The 16,170-nt window shown below is 33.9% G+C and overlaps 1 protein-coding gene across 4 annotated transcripts in view; it reads left to right on the top strand.

Moving 5' to 3' along the window:
* Dap160 (dynamin associated protein 160) overlaps nt 1-16,170 on the top strand; it is a 77,335-nt gene that overhangs the window by 58,740 nt on the left and 2,425 nt on the right. For 3 of the 4 annotated variants that reach the window (XM_071599489.1, XM_071599486.1, XM_071599485.1), the window contains 7 exons: nt 971-1,177; nt 2,817-2,900; nt 3,224-3,379; nt 4,257-4,394; nt 5,835-6,042; nt 8,941-9,021; nt 15,286-15,459. In XM_071599489.1, coding sequence (XP_071455590.1) covers nt 971-1,177; nt 2,817-2,900; nt 3,224-3,379; nt 4,257-4,394; nt 5,835-6,042; nt 8,941-9,021; nt 15,286-15,459 — 1,048 coding nt within the window. The remainder of the gene's footprint in view (nt 1-970; nt 1,178-2,816; nt 2,901-3,223; nt 3,380-4,256; nt 4,395-5,834; nt 6,043-8,940; nt 9,022-15,285; nt 15,460-16,170) is intronic. The other variant, XM_071599488.1, reaches the window with a different exon arrangement.

Here is a 16,170-nt window from a genome sequence, read left to right as displayed (position 1 = left end):
AATTCTCATACATTCCTACCTGTTGGTCATTGTTAGGTAGTACCGAAGGGAACCAACATTGTTATAATACTTCCTTGTATATTTGTTTCCTTTATCACATTTTTTAATTGGCTTTATTTCATGAATACCACTTATCTCACTCCCCATTTCTTCTGATGTGTCAGTATACTGCTTATACGAGGTATATTTTTGCAAATTTTTCCTAAAAGTTCATTAAAATTATGAAAAAAAAATTGACTTTTCTTGGAAATTGTTTTTCTGTTTAGTATAGTTATGGTCTATAAGAAAAGCTATGGTAACCTCTCGATTTTTTTGCTGTTCGATTTAGCTCATTTTTTTGCATCAATCTCACGATATGGAGACATGGGCATTCTTAAAATTGCCAAAAATAACAGGATTATCTATGCATTCAGTGAAGGTCATGTGTAGTTTGCACTTTAAGGCAATTGAATGCCTATTCAATTCTTACAACAAAAATCCAGGTCGTAGACAGCCAGATATTTATTGTACATGCATAACTGATTTGTATTATCAAAATGGAATAAGTCATTTGCTCAATACTGGTATGGTTGAGAAAATGGATCCCTCTGTCCCAAAGTTGTTGGTCATATGTTGCCATAAGCTTAGAATCATTTACAATTGACCATGTTGCTTTGTGTATGTGTGAGGTTTCATCCTGTCACATGTTATGTAACATTCTTTTATCAATCAATATGTTTGTGTAACCCAAAGACCAGCTCTCTTTGTTCAAATTTCCTTCTAGCGCTAATGTAAATGAGCCATATTATGCTGGAGACGCAAATACATCATCTCCCTGCATATCAATTGTTCTTTTTCGTCTTAAAACTCTATTCATGTATACATTTTGACCAATTGCAAGACCAGAATGCACATTGAGTGCAAAAGGCTTTCGTTTGATGTCGTATTATTATGTGTCCTTGTATTAACTACCTCTTCCTTCTCTTTTCAGCTGCCTCGAATGACTGTCTACATTCGTTTCTGTAGTTGTCAGTTGAGTGCTGCTGCGTATCTTCAGAAATTGACTGAAGAATCCGGTGACTTTAAAACATTGACAAAGAAATGTCAAGGGGATCCACGGACAAAAGGAATGCCACTTTCTTCATTTCTTATCAAGCCAATGCAGAGGATAACCAAATATCCCCTGTTAATTCGAAAGGTAGATATAAGAGTTATTTTTTTTTCCAGTTTCACCACCGACTGAATTTAAAAGCAACAGTAAATGGTGGCTTTTATTATTAATTTTAATCTCATAGTGAAAGTTTGGTTTACTTGAAATTTTTGATGAAACGATTCTTTTATTGCAACCTAACTTGGTTCATTCAGAGCTTTCTAGATTTTGGATTTCCACTGTCTTCATATTATTGCCCATTTAGTAATTAAACTACAGCATTCAATTAAAATGATTCTGGAATAATAAAATTATGTAATGAACCCTCACCCAAGGATTATTTATAGCAGTAATGCTAGCGAAGACACAAAGCTGCTGTATATCTATATTAATTCCTTTTTTAACTGATTTTGCTTTTATGCTCATGTTTATGCTTGTCACATTATGGAAATAGCAATGGTCATATTTTTGGTCCAAGTGCATGAAAAGTCAATTTTTTTATTGTAGTCTACTGGTTTAGGTAGATTGTTGATTGGCCTAGATTGGCCCTAAGCCCATCCTAACACAGCATTAAGTGCCCTCCTAAAATACTCAATACTGTAAACCATTTTGTTAATTCACATTCAAAGACACGGCTTATGGAATAGCAGAGAAAATGGTAAAATTGATAGCTATGCGATGATGCAGAAGAATGATGAAAATAAATTGGTATTTAAATGGGAGTAACATTAATAATTTTATGGCTATTTACTTTGAAAATTGTGGAAGAAAGATGGAAGACACTAGTAAGAAAAAGTGGAGAAATAAATCAGGCACATATTGAAGTATGATAGTTTACTGAGACAATAATTGAAGGAAACATATTAGGGAGGAAAACAGAAAAAGTCTTTGGACAAATTATGACTGTCAGGTAATAGATGTTGTCAAAGCAAGGAACTCAAAAGAAATGAAGATATTTATTGACAGGGAATAGAATAGTTTGGAGGGAAGCAAAAAGCCTATATTTGGTGTGATAAACTATGATTTTGAATTAATTTTGAAGTGTATAGGATATTAAAAAGGTCTTACCGTTTCAAGATCATGTAAATTATTTTTTAATTCGACTAAAAATATTAATTGAAAAAACTGCTATAGTAAATATTGGCTAAATCCACTTATAAAAATAGTACCAGCAGTGTAGTAAAATTCCAAAGAAACTGCGGGAGATGCCGCAACAGTAACTTTTAACGGAGTCATCCGCTAATGTGCATTTTAATGCAACAATTTCAGAGCGTAAAAATCATTCGCCTTGACTGGGACTCGAACCCAGATCCCTCAATATCCGGTCGAGTGCTTTAGCCACTTAAGCTACCGAGGCGTCCTCTTAAACTCTGAAATTTTGGGGCTTTTAAAGGAATCTAGTTCCTTTAAAAGCCCCAAAATTTCAGAGTTTAAGAGGACGCCTCGGTAGCTTAAGTGGCTAAAGCACTCGACCGGATATTGAGGGATCTGGGTTCGAGTCCCAGTCAAGGCGAATGATTTTTACGCTCTGAAATTGTTGCATTAAAGTGTAGTAAAAAGCTGACTTGAGACCACTTGCTCCATTTCTGAAAAAATAAGTTTTGTCATTACCAATTTTTATTTTATTTAAATTATGTGATATTTTGAATATAAATGAATTAGGTTTTTTTGCTATCTCACTTTTTAGATACTGGAATACACCCCAGAAGGACACCCAGACAGACAGAATGTTCAAGAAGCCCTGGCAAAGGCTGAGGAATTTTGTATGCAGGTTTGTAATTTCTCTTTGTTTTAGCAGATATCTATGGTTATTTATGTTCTAATGCCAGATGAAATGATTTTATGCTAATAACACTTATGTGAAAATATATTCCATGCATAAATTAAGTCTGTCAATCAATAGGCTCATCTTTTTTCCCTTTCTTTTCTAATCCTTTTATTTTTTAAACCTCAAATTTCATCTGATTCATGTTCTATGTCCACTGTGAATGATTTTTGTCTTGAAAAACAATATATGTTGAATTTTAATTTCTTTTATATATTTTTTCGGTTACTTCAATTTTTATCCTAAATGGCATTTATGTATCAATACAGGTTAATGAAGGAGTTCGACAGAAAGAAAATTCTGACCGCCTTGAATGGCTACAAAACCATGTCCAATGTGAGGGGTTAGAGGAGCCATTGATTTTTAATTCCTTGACCAACTCACTTGGCCCTCGTAAACTTACACATTTCGGACTGCTCTCTAAGGTAAATTGCTTTTATCTGTTAATGTACTCGCTTTAAATTTGCATTTATGCAACATTTTGATGTCCATTGCCAATGCAGATACTTTTCATTTCCCCTGTGGGTGCTTATGGATCAGGTGATTTTTTTCTATTTACATGTTATTATTTTTATTTGTATTCTACCATTTAAGGTAGGTTTTGAATGGACACAGACCATATAATGGTACAAAGGTACATTTCTTTGCCTCTCCTAATGGAACACAGCTTGACATCCGACATTACAGTAAACAATTCTTCAATTCTGGGTACTTACTTCCTCCCTTCATTCCATCCAAATATGCCCATACTTCTCCTACCTCTTCCTCGCTTACCTATAATTTTCTCTTATCTTAACAATCCTCTCTCCTCCCCTACAATTCCTAGAACCTCCTCTTTTGTTTTCCTTTCAGTCTACTTAAACTTTTCCATCCTTCTTTATACCTATATTTCAAAACCTCTGATCTATACCTATTGTCTTGTTTCAGTGGCCATATTTCTATGCCATACAAAACGATGCCTCATATCAAAGTTTTAACAAGCCTTTTCTCAACCTTCTTGCTCAGTGTCCCCAGATTCTCTCCTCATGAATACATCTTTAACTAATGCAGTCTTTCTTCATATGTCCGACAACCTTTGTCCCAAAGTCTTCCTAGATAGATAACCTCTACCACCTGCAATCGTTCACGGCCTTCAACATTAATTTTATAATTGAACATTTATATAATACATCTAATCAACTTTTATTCTCCAAAAAAAGACTGCCTGTCTAGAAGTGCACTTGTGATTTCTTTATGGCTTAAGTTATTGTGCCTATTTTGTTACATGCTCTCGGTATTCTTAAGAGTATTTTTTTTTTACAGGCTAAAAGTAGCAAGGAGTTAGTTGGATTTCTCATGAATGACTTCCTTCTCTTAGTCCATCCAAACAAACCTCTGGGAAACAATATGCAGTTCTCATTTGAGAGGAACCAACATATTCAGTTCAAGCTTTACAAGAAGGTTAGTTCCAGCTTTATGTGCCTCTTGTTGAAGGAAATGCACGTTTACTTGAATACTTAGTAAGAAATGTGATCAAATTAATGCTTTTTGTTTTAGCGATGGATGTGTTTATCATAAACTTTTTATCTTCATTACATAACCGTAACATTTATTATTTTTGCAATTTTTTTTCACAGCAGTTGCTGTATATTAACCCTCTTAGTGTGGGAGGCCGATATATCGGCTTTCGTATCCCTGGCGAAAAGTGCGGCGGGCCGATATATTGGCTCTTGCGTAGGCTATTGTTTAAATCGTTGTAACTTATGGTTTTTTCTTTAATAATTTCTGGTTTTTATGCTTTCGATAGGTTGAATTCCATAGAATTACATAACTAATTTTTTATTAGCAATTTTATATGCTTTTCAAAAAGTACAATTCTTACTATAATTTTTCATTCAGTTAAGTACATGTCGGGAAGCTCAGCCTAATTTTTTGTTCGTTTTTTTTTCTGAGTGGTCTTTCCACTATGAAAAGCCACTGAAAGGCTACTAATCTGTTTTCATATGTAATCTCTTGAATGTGTTATGGTGTGGTGGTGTTGATATATAGCTGCTTATTCAGACTTTGTTGAGACGATGGAAATGAGAGCACTGCTTTGTAATCATTTTGGTTTCTCTTGCTGTCCATCCTATCTAATCAATTGCGCCGTGTGTATTGGGTTACGTTGTCAGCAGTTCTCTGTGAGTTAGAACTTGGCTTTTTTCTGCCTTTAGATTGGAAGCACATTGCCGTAGTCTCAAGGAAAGGGGAAAAGTCCCAATTTGACTCAGTGAGATTAGCCTTTTCAACAAAATCGACTATGCAGAGGCTGACAAAAAAATTTGCAATTCACTGGTTTTTCTTTATGTATTTATAATATTTTCTACATGTCTTTTTGATTCTTTATTATATTTAAATATCGTAGTTTTATTGAAAAATGTTTTTTTAAAAATATTAGTATTGTGTCTAAAAATCGAAATATTATTGCTAAAAAAATATTCTTCTAATTTATAATACTGTAATAATAACATTTATTTTTCAGATGATGTAAATGTATTACATCATTATTAACAACAATATTTTATTTTAAAATAAAAAAACTGCATATGGATATCTAAACAAATAACTTCATAATGTTTTTTTTTCCTAAGGTGATACATTTTCTTAAATTACCCTTCGCACTTCTCACTAGTACCCCGGGAATCCCCGCCGCACTAAGAGGGTTAAGAAATGTTAATTATTCATGAACATCCAATTTTGTTGATATGTAATGAATAATCTCTAAAACTATGACTTCTGTTTTGTTATGTTTTTCAATCTAGTTTGAATTTTTATCTCCATATATGTCGCTCAAATGTTCACTGACAGTGATTTTTAATGTGCATATTTGTTTGACTAAATTATTTATCATTTTACCTCCAGCCATTCTTCTTAAACCAAATTGAAATGACAAAAATGCCAAATACAAATGGAGATACCGAACTTACATTAAAAACTCGTGATTCCAAAAGATGTTACCAGTTAACTGCTCCTTCAGTATCCGAGAGAAACCTCTGGTTGAAGCACTATGATGAAGCTCAGAAGCAGTTCGTGGAGTATGAAAATTCTCGCCTACAACGTCAGATGTCTAGTAAGTGCATGTCTTTTAACCCACATTCTCTGCACTGGTTTGAATTAATGTATGATTGTAGTTTAATATATCTTCAAAGTTATTTTTTGATCATTTGGATTGAACTTTGTTCATCAATATTTTCGTCCTTCATCAGTCATTTTTTTTTCCTGGTTATGTATAGGGTTTAGCCTTTTGAGGAAAATACGATCTGCTATTTACCCAATGATAGTACTGTGTTCTTGTAAATCTCTCATTCCACCCTAATAAAAATGGATGAAAAATATAAAAAAATGTACTTTCAATTGCTAAAACAACTTGAATTAATCACACAGAATGAAAATGGAGAGTCTCTGTATATATCCGTTGTTATCACGGCCTTACTTTCCATGTATTTCAGTTATCTGTGCTTTTCAATTATCCATATATCATCATGCATTAATTTGCACAGATTATCAAGAGTTAACTGTATGTGATTATTATTATTCTATTATATTATTCCTACATTAATTTCATATAGACATGCATACATATTCTCAAAATATCTGGACTTATTATCAATAATTTACTCCACAAGATTCAGCTGTGATATAATCAGGTGTTTTATATTTATATAATGAATGTACATTTCGATTTGTAGTTTTCACTTTTAATGTATAATAGAGTTAGTTAATTTGTATATATAGTTCACCAGGCAAAATATCAAATTTCCCATAGTTATGAAAAGACTTGGGCATAAAATATGTTTGGATTTTCATTCTGCCATTTTTGAGGTTGTTGTAATTTTCTGAGGTAGACAGCTAATGTCCTTCGAATTTGACTTGTAGAATTTTTTAATTTTAATTTATGAATAGTTGAGAAAAAATTAAGATAATATCTGGTTAGTGAATATACGAGGGTAGTTTGATAGGTTCTCGGAATCACCACTAGATGTCAGTGCTAGCACAATGAGTTTCCCATGTAGTGATTGGTAATCTCTTATAAGTAAACACGTAACGCATCAGTGATTTGGGAAGAGATCTGTGGTGCGGATGCCTCTATGTTGTTGTTCCTGTGTAGTGATTTGTGAAGATGGATAAAAATTGAGATTCGAGCAGTGATTAAATACTTTGTAAAGAAATGTATGAAAGCAAAGAAAATTTATGCTGACACTCAGAACACTCTTGGGAACTCTACTCTTTCATATTCGACTCTTGCCAAGTGGACACACGAGATTGTTTGGTTGAGACAGCTTAGATGAGCCAACTTGTGGTCTGCCAAAATGTACCATTACTCCAGAAATGATTGCAAAAGTTAATAAAATGGTCATAGAGGATCGCCGATTGAAAGTGTGAGAAATCGCTGAAGCTGTAGGGATGTCATCTGAATGGGCATATCACATTTTTACAGTGAAATTGGATATGAGACAATTATTTGGTAAATGGGTGCTGCAACTCTTGATGCAGGATCAGAAACGCATCAGAATGGAAATTTCTGAACATTGTTTGACCCATTTTAAGAGCAACCAACAAGGTTTTCTGCACTTATTTGCGTTGACAGATAAAACTAGGGTCCACTGCTATACCCCAGAGACAGAACAGCAGTCAAAGCAGTGGAAATATGTTGATTCACCACTGCCATAGAAAGTAAAGGCAATACGGTCAACCAGAAAGGTGATTGTGTCAGTTTTCTGGGATGCAAAAGGTATTCTGATGTTCATTATCTTCGCACTGGTTAGAAAATAACTGGACAATACTACACTAACCTCCTGGACCAACTGCAGCAACATATGCATGAAAAAAGGCCAGGTTTGGCTAGGAAGAAAGCCATCTTTCATCAAGACAGTGCACACCCACACAAAAGGGTCATTGCCATGGAAAAAATGGGTGAACAAAGATACGAATTGTTACCACACCCACCTTTTTTGGATGATTCGACTCCATCATATTTCTATTTCTTCCCCAAGCTCAAAATTTTCCTCAGTGGATGGAGATGTTCTTCAAACAAAGAACTAACTGCTGAAGTTGATGGGTGCTTTGCTGTCCTAAAGGAATCTAATTTTTTAAAAGGGATCAAGACATTGGCACATCACTGTGCCAAGTGCATTAGTGTACCGGGAGACTGCATTGAAAAATAAAAAAAAGTTTCATTGAGGTAACTTGTTTATTTCTATTCCATTTCGAGAACTTTTCAAATTATCTTCGTATGACATTTTCTGGAATTCATGAAATTAATTAAATTTTTTTTAATAAAATAAATGTGAACTATATATATATATATATATATATATATATATATATATATATATATATATATATATATTTTTTTTATTTTTTTTTAACCCTCAGCTTTAATAATGACTTGCTAATTCATTTAGGCTGTACAGAATGAAAATTAGTCTCAGGAAACATAAATTCCAATTTTGTATAAATTATTGTAGGTATACAGCTTGCAATCTATCAATATGATACTCCCCATAAGAAGCATTGGTAAAAATAATGATGGAATATTGTAATTTTTTCCTCATATTATTTTTAAATATCAGCACATCAGGTAATCGGCAGTGAATGTGTTGCAGATTTTCTTGCCTGATATCAAAAATGCTTCTTTTATTGATCACTAAAGAAAACCCACTAAATTAGTGCCAATATTTTCCCCTCATTTGTGTTGCTATTTGCATAGTGTAGTAGATTAAAACTGTAAGAAGAAGTTTGATGTCATTTGGTGTTCTCCTTAATACTTTGTACCACTGAAAATGGATAAGTACAGAAGAGTACCTCTTTGACTAGGTTTTTATATTCCCTGCTGCATATTCCTAATTGTATTCTCGAGTGATCCTGCAAAATCAAGTATATTTGCTTGACCAATGTATTTTGCCTCAATTGGTGTATTTTGAGTATTTTCGTGCACTGACCTTTTTCTCATGTCCACTCTCCGCAGAGGAAGCCCAATTCGGGGCTCGAGGTCGTATCCTGGTTGTAGTCATGGAAGGTCGTGGTCTGAAACCATGTTCCTCGAGTGGTAAGATTTGTCTAATTTGTCTGCATCCAAGTGCATGGGAAGGGTATTCAGTGCCTGTTTGCTGCCTGAGATTGCATCTGTAGCTAACATTTTTCAACTCCCCATTTTGACAGATTGAATTAAGTTGCCTTTGAAGGAAGAGAATGTGTCCTTGACCAGTGTTTCTTGACTGGTGTCATAGAGAAAATACTCTTATACCGGGTTTTATAATGTCTCATTAACCTTAAACCTCTGTTTAAGGTCATAACTCAGTTCCCTGATTGCTGTTTTAGTTCAAAACCAACCGTTAAACAGCTCAATAACAACTTACAGATGGTGCTACTATGGCTACAATGTACTCATTAACTGATGAGCAATCTTATTTGTTCGTAAAATGGGATTGCATTTGAGAAAGGAAGTTATGTTGTCGCACCCTGTACTTGCCTGTATTAAACAAAACACGCTCTGACATCTGACACTAACATTCTCCCCTCTATCACAGTCTTCAACATCCCATTGCCAATCAGTATTCTCTGCATCCATTTCCCCTCCTCCCCCAGCACACATTGCACTTCCTTATTTGTTTTCCTTTCTGTCACATCACTTTCTTCATCCTTCTCCACGCCCACATGCTTACATTCAGTGTTGTCAACCCTCAAAAAAACAAAAAAACCACAGCCCGTGAAGGTCATGGTACAATTACTTTACATGATTCTTAGAAGTTTTATGTTAACCTCAGTTAATCATTTGAATAAGTGATGAATTTCCAGTAATGATAATTTTTTGTCCCAACCCAATACTGAATAATAAAAAATAATGCACGTAATAGTAAGCAAATAAAGTCAATGTAACAATTCCTAATTTTACCGACGTACATACATCAGCTGCTGCTGTTTTTTTTTTGAGGTAGTAAAGTGTGTGATAAGTGAACATTATAGAAATCTTACAGTACGCAGATGTTTTCCTTATTATCTGACTACATTTTAATTACAATTAATTGTAACTACATTTTAAAAAGGGGATACATGAAGTAGTCAAATGAATCTTCAGTCCATTACTATACATTGTAAAAAAAACTTACTAATGTGTTCTTTATTGCCAAAAATCCTTACACCAACTTGATTTTCATGTTATAATTATTTGGTATTCTACCGGTTAAGCTAGGTTTTGCATGGACTCAGCCTAAACAATGGTATGGTGATAGATTTCCATGCCCCACATATGAAAACACAATCTTACATCTGACACTACAATAAACCCTTTTTAGTTTCCACAGGCCTTCTTTTTCCCTTCTTGATGTCCAGCATATCCTATCTTAAGCAAGTTGCCAATGGCATTAACTGGTATTCTACCAGTTCAAGTAGGTTTTGTGTGGACACTGCTTTCCTCGCTTCCCTGGCATTCTCCCTTCTATCAGTCTTTGCCAATCAAAACACTGTTCATTCATCTTTCCTGCCTTCTTTGCATTTCTCCCAACTATCCCCTGTCCTCACCCACCATGCTTAGTTGACATATTATCTCCTTTAAAATGAAATTTAGAAAATTAAAAAAATGTGTTGATCCACGCTTATAATTTTGAATGTTTAATTATTCTAAAATGATGCAAGCAAGGTTGCTGTTGTGACAACCATCAAATTGAAAATATCTTGAAATAAGAGAAAAATTTTGTTTTGAAAATCATGCATTTACCTCTTACATTTTTTTGCATTTCCAGCTGAGACAGAATTTTTTATAATTACTCATGTCTGAAGGATAAAATTTTTATTCATTTGAAAATGCATTTTTTTTCTGTGTTTGTGTTGTCTATAATGCCTTGGCCAATCACAGGCACATCATAATTTTATTCTTTTTTATTGATTTCATATTGATTGGGACAAAATATAGTTTTTTCCCACTAGTTAAGGAGAGCTCATCCAAATGGCTGTGGCCTGCCACAATCTTAATTTCTGAAGTTCATGGACCATAGAAATGTTCTCTTTCCGAATTTACTGATTTAATTCTGTTTGGCTGAAAGTTGGAGTGTTGATGATCTGTAGTAACCATTGCATGAATTTATTATTTCAGAGCTTGGTTGGAAGAAATGTTGATTGCATGATACTGGATTAACATACGTACGAATCCTTCCAGCTGATTTGTTCCCATGTATCCTCAAGTATTGTAATATCTCCCTCTGCCCTTAACCCTCCTCAACAATTAGTGCTTTAGCTTGTTTATTTTGCACGCTAACCCTCTCCTGTAATTATGCCACTTTCATTTTGATTCTTGTAGTTCGGAGGAGACCTCCTTTAGGCAAACTTCGTATTGAAATAATGGAAGGATACGACTTTGCTTTTCCTAAATCTCAAGGTAATAAATACTTTTGCATCAAGTTTGGTACATGCTTTTCTGCCTTTTTTGTCTAAATTGTACCTGAATTACACTGAGAGAGGCAATAACAATTATATTCAAATTGTGATCATAATTTACATGTGAAAATTCTATGGAAATTTAATATTTAGTAAATGATTCCAATTGATAAAAAAGTAGTTTTTGTGTTTTCCTGTTTGCTGTTTTATTTTTATTTTACAAAGAGTATCACTATGTTGAACAGGTTTCAATTTGGGATTTCATCTGTGTATAGCTTTTATAGAAATGCAGCTGATCAGAGGAATAAATGACTTATCTGCAACCCACAAATGTCTCAGACTGCTCAGGTGCAAAAGGTGGTTGGAGAAATAGAATGGGCAGTGCTAGGAAAAGCAGTGAGATCAGGTAAAAATTAGATTTGCAGATGATCAAGCTTAAGTTAGTCATTGAGACAAGGGGTTTGCAAACATTGCTGAGGGCATGAGAAAATCAGTTACAAAGAAACGGGATGAGAATCAATGTGAACTAAACAAAAGTTATGTGGTTTTTGGGAAAGAGAAAGGATAGTTTAAGCATTTAAACAGTAGTTCATAAACTAGAGCAGTTGGAACAGTGTGTCTATCTTTTTAAACTTATCTCGGAAGTGTTTTGGGCCAAAATTGTGATAGGCACTTAAGAAGGAGAATTGCATTAGCAAAGAAGCTTTCCCAAGGAGGAGGGTATTGATGACAGGGACATTCAGTGAAGTTATTTAGAAACAGCTCGTCAAAACTTTAATATTGTACAGAATCATGGTCATTGAAGCAAGAAAATAGGCATAGATTGGAGGCTTTTGAATACAGATTGAGAGAAGGATGGAAAAATGTAAGCAAACAGATAGAAAATAAATGAGAAAGTGCTGTGTGGGAGTAGAGGGAATTGTTTGGAGAAATCCAAAGGAGTTCGAAAAGATGGATTAAGAGAATTTTGATTGAAGATGGGATGTTACAGACTGTGGTAGCGAGGAAAAAGTTAGGCTAGCGAGGAGGGGGTAGGTATAGAATAGTTAATTTGAAAAAAATGAAGGGAGGTGGAACGTATACAGAATTGAAGAAGGGTATGTTGTAGACTCAGATTTTATTTTGCTGGGAGAGTCTGAAAATTGTAGCTGTGTCAGTGTCCACTAATAGAAATAGAATGAGCATGTTGGATGTAGTGAAAGGAGAAAGGAAGTATACCCAATTGAAGAAGGGTTTTTTTGTAGTGTCAAGTTGTGTTTTGTCAGGAGAGGCTGAGAAATGTATTGGTGTCCAGTCCGTTACCACCCAAAACCAATTGTAAATTGTTAGGGAACGTAATAGTAATGATAAAGTTTTAGCTAACATTTAATCAATGAGCATTCAGAGAGCAAACTTGGGTAGTACTTGCCTGCAATATATATATGGAAAATATGACAGTATCAGCTAAAGAGTGCCAATATTTCTTCAGGTTGCTTGGATTTTCTGGGAAATTATTGAATGCCCCGAATATATAAACAGTGCATGGATGAAATCCCAAGTAGAAATGTATTCATCAACATCAATCTGTGAAAACCTTCACAAAAATTTAGTCTTACAATGTACTACAGGAAAATATATTGCCGGATGTGCTTTAACCTCCTGAACTGCTTGCATTATAAACCTGAACTGCTGCATATTATAAACACAGTCAGATAAAACTGACATCTGGAAATTTGTATATTACCCTCAATTTTTCCTCTTCAGTTTTTTCTTAATGAATGTTGAGAAAATGTTTTTCAATGACATTTGCATGTTTGTGCTGTTTTTACTAGTATATCAAGTAAAACATTAAGCTGGAAACCATACATAGTATTTGTATAACTTGTAAATAGAGTCAGTCTTCCTATTAATAACATTGTCAAGTTGTCAGACTATTTTTACTAATGGTTCCATGGATTAAGCTGATGTTAGACTTTTAATAATAAGTACATCTATAGAAAAATAACAAGATAAATATTTGTTTGTTGGCATAGGTATTTTCATGTTAATGCTTAAATTTGATATATTTTGAACTCATTTGACTAATTGCATCCAATTCAAATTCAAGTTGTACTTTATCTAACATGTTATTTAAAAATTTTAATTTTTATGAGCATTCATGCTGACTCAGTCTACAAGGTATTTCATGAACTAACTTATTTATAGGTATTGGGCTTCAATTCACTTTGGGGATGGATATAGTTAATTGAAAAAGTAATCTTTTTTTTGATTTTATCTTGATGATGAAAAAATGGCATTTATTAAAAGAGTACTCATATGAGATTTGTGGAAGTTTTCATTCAGGAAGGATATCAAGATCTCCCAGTCCTTCTGCCTTCTTGAGTTATGAGAATGTTTTTCATAATGCAAAGGAAGTGACAAGCAAGACTTGACAGTTTCACTGAAAAGATTTTTATTTCAGACTAGTTTTACAATAAACTATAGCATTATCGGGACTAGTGAGGTGACTTGAGTCTCATGTGTCACTACACTTGCATTTTAATGAAATTCCACAAAGTGTTCATAGTCAAGTTCTTATTTTATGTAATTTAATACGAAATATGTGATTAAGGGGTGCCTAAAAATGTACTACCCGTATCCAAAAGACTTACAGTGAACTCTGATTATCTGGTTTTGTGGATTAGATATACTATTATTCTCTTCCTAGCACTTTAAAATTTTAATAAAATTACAATGATACAGATAATTAAATGCTTTGAAACTTCTATGTGCATTTTTAGAAAAACAAGTTTGAAATACCTAAGCTTTCTTAAATTTTTTTTTATGTCAGAAAATTATAAGTTGTCAATTGTACTTAAGAGTTTTAATTTAAATGTTTTTGTAGTATCTGTCCTTACCCATAATCATTTCCTTTGCATTCATTAATTCTGAGAATTACGTTAGCTCCTTTAAAATGTTTAAATAGATAGATTTAGTATTCAACAAATAAGTCATTAATTATCTTCACTGCATTATCTTCATCAGTACCATATGACAAATATAAATCCATATTGATGATAGTTTTGTGTTCTTGTAAATATATTCCACCCTAATGATTATGGCTGAAAAATGGAAAACCACTATCCATAATCACTTTCCATCACTAAAAAATGCAAATTAATGACAAGGAATGAAAAGGAAAGTCTCCGTGTATATCCATTTATACCATGACCGTATTTTCCGCGTATTTTGCCATGTGGGTTTTTCAATCATCCACGCTCTGCCTTACATCCATTAGCATGGACAATCAAGAGTTTACTGTAGTTGAAAAAGGCAAGACCCCAAATATTATGTCCAATACGAGGGCTGTCCAGAAAGTAACCTCCATTAAGCTATGAAAAAACATTGGAAGAGATACAGAAACTATTATTTACATATCAAAATGACACATCCCAATCATTTTCGTTCATATTTGCCAAACAAATTTGAACATTTTTCATATATCTGAAATAGTTAAGAAATTCCTTCATCATAAAATTAGATTGCAGTCAACCAATAATGGCATCTTCAAGTTCCTTGTTGGGACAATCGCAAAATTTCTGATAGCCTAACTATTCAGCCAGGATTCCATGCAACATACCACAGAAATTTGTGGGGAACTTTCAGTTCAGTTCAGACATAAAATGCTAGTTTTCACGAACTTATTGGTCAATTTTCTGGAGCAATGAAAGCCACTGCTGTCATCATATAGATATTAGATCCATTCACAGTTACTTACCTACTGTTTGTGCCATTACAGTGGAAATTTGGCTCCTCCACTGCATGAAAACATAGGTTACTCTCTGGACAACCCTCATATAAACTAGTAACAATTTTCTTGCTAAATAGTTATGTATGTTGAATCCTAAAATCCTAAACAGTTAGCAATGAATGTTTGTTTAATGATCTATCTATCTCCTTGTGCTTTGACACTGTTCTAAAGGCAAATGTGAGCCATTCTGTGAGGTCAGCATGGGTTCACAGGAGCAGAGGACACCTGTAGTTTCAGGATCAGTCAACCCAAAATGGAATGCCACAATGCAGTTCTTGGTCAAGGACTTAAAAGAAGATGTTTTATGCATCACAGTATTTGACAGGGGACATTTCGTCCCTAATGGTAAGCTTCCTGTTATACAATCATGTTGTTTGTGTGTTGTGAAACTAGATAAAATATTGATGAGAAAGCTTTGAAATGAAAGCAGGTAGATATCTGCCTGGTAGATATCAATGCCAAATTAGATTTTATTAATATTTGTTAAAGGATGGTCTTGAAACAGACCTCTTATGACATTCTACTATAAAAATACACATTGTATCAATGATTGCCAGGCATATTTGAGTCAAGGCACCATTTTTCCCTTTATGACAACAAACTCGTAAGTATTGTGACTTTAAATAATTAAGGTTCCTGAGGTTATTTGGGATGACTCTTAGTTCATTTTTTGAGGAAGTGTTTTGTACAAAGGTGGTATAAATAATAGTAAGGGGGTTAAAGAGAGGAACTGTGTGAAACTAGGAAGCTTTTACGAGGAGGACTGGATTTATTATTGTTTTGTTGGGTTAAGATATGAAAAAATATAAGTAAAGACAAATATGGAGGGACATTATGAATGCAAGTCTTCTAGTATGTGTGTAGATTGGAAGCTTTTGAAATGAGGGGTTTGGTGGAGAAGAATGGAGAAAATAAGTTGGAAAGAGAGGAAGGCAGACTCTTTGAGGTTTTAAATAGGAATGCAGAAGAGAGGAAGTTGTGGTGGTAAATCCAAAAAAAGGCAGAGGAGATGGATTGAGGAAATATTGAATGAAAAGGAAAACTTTAAGAATGCAA

The sequence above is a fragment of the Hetaerina americana genome, unplaced genomic scaffold (genome assembly GCF_022747635.1).
Source record: "Hetaerina americana unplaced genomic scaffold, ioHetAmer1.1.p SCAF_11, whole genome shotgun sequence".
Taxonomy (NCBI): domain Eukaryota; kingdom Metazoa; phylum Arthropoda; class Insecta; order Odonata; family Calopterygidae; genus Hetaerina; species Hetaerina americana.
This window is presented reverse-complemented; position numbering and strand designations above follow the sequence as displayed.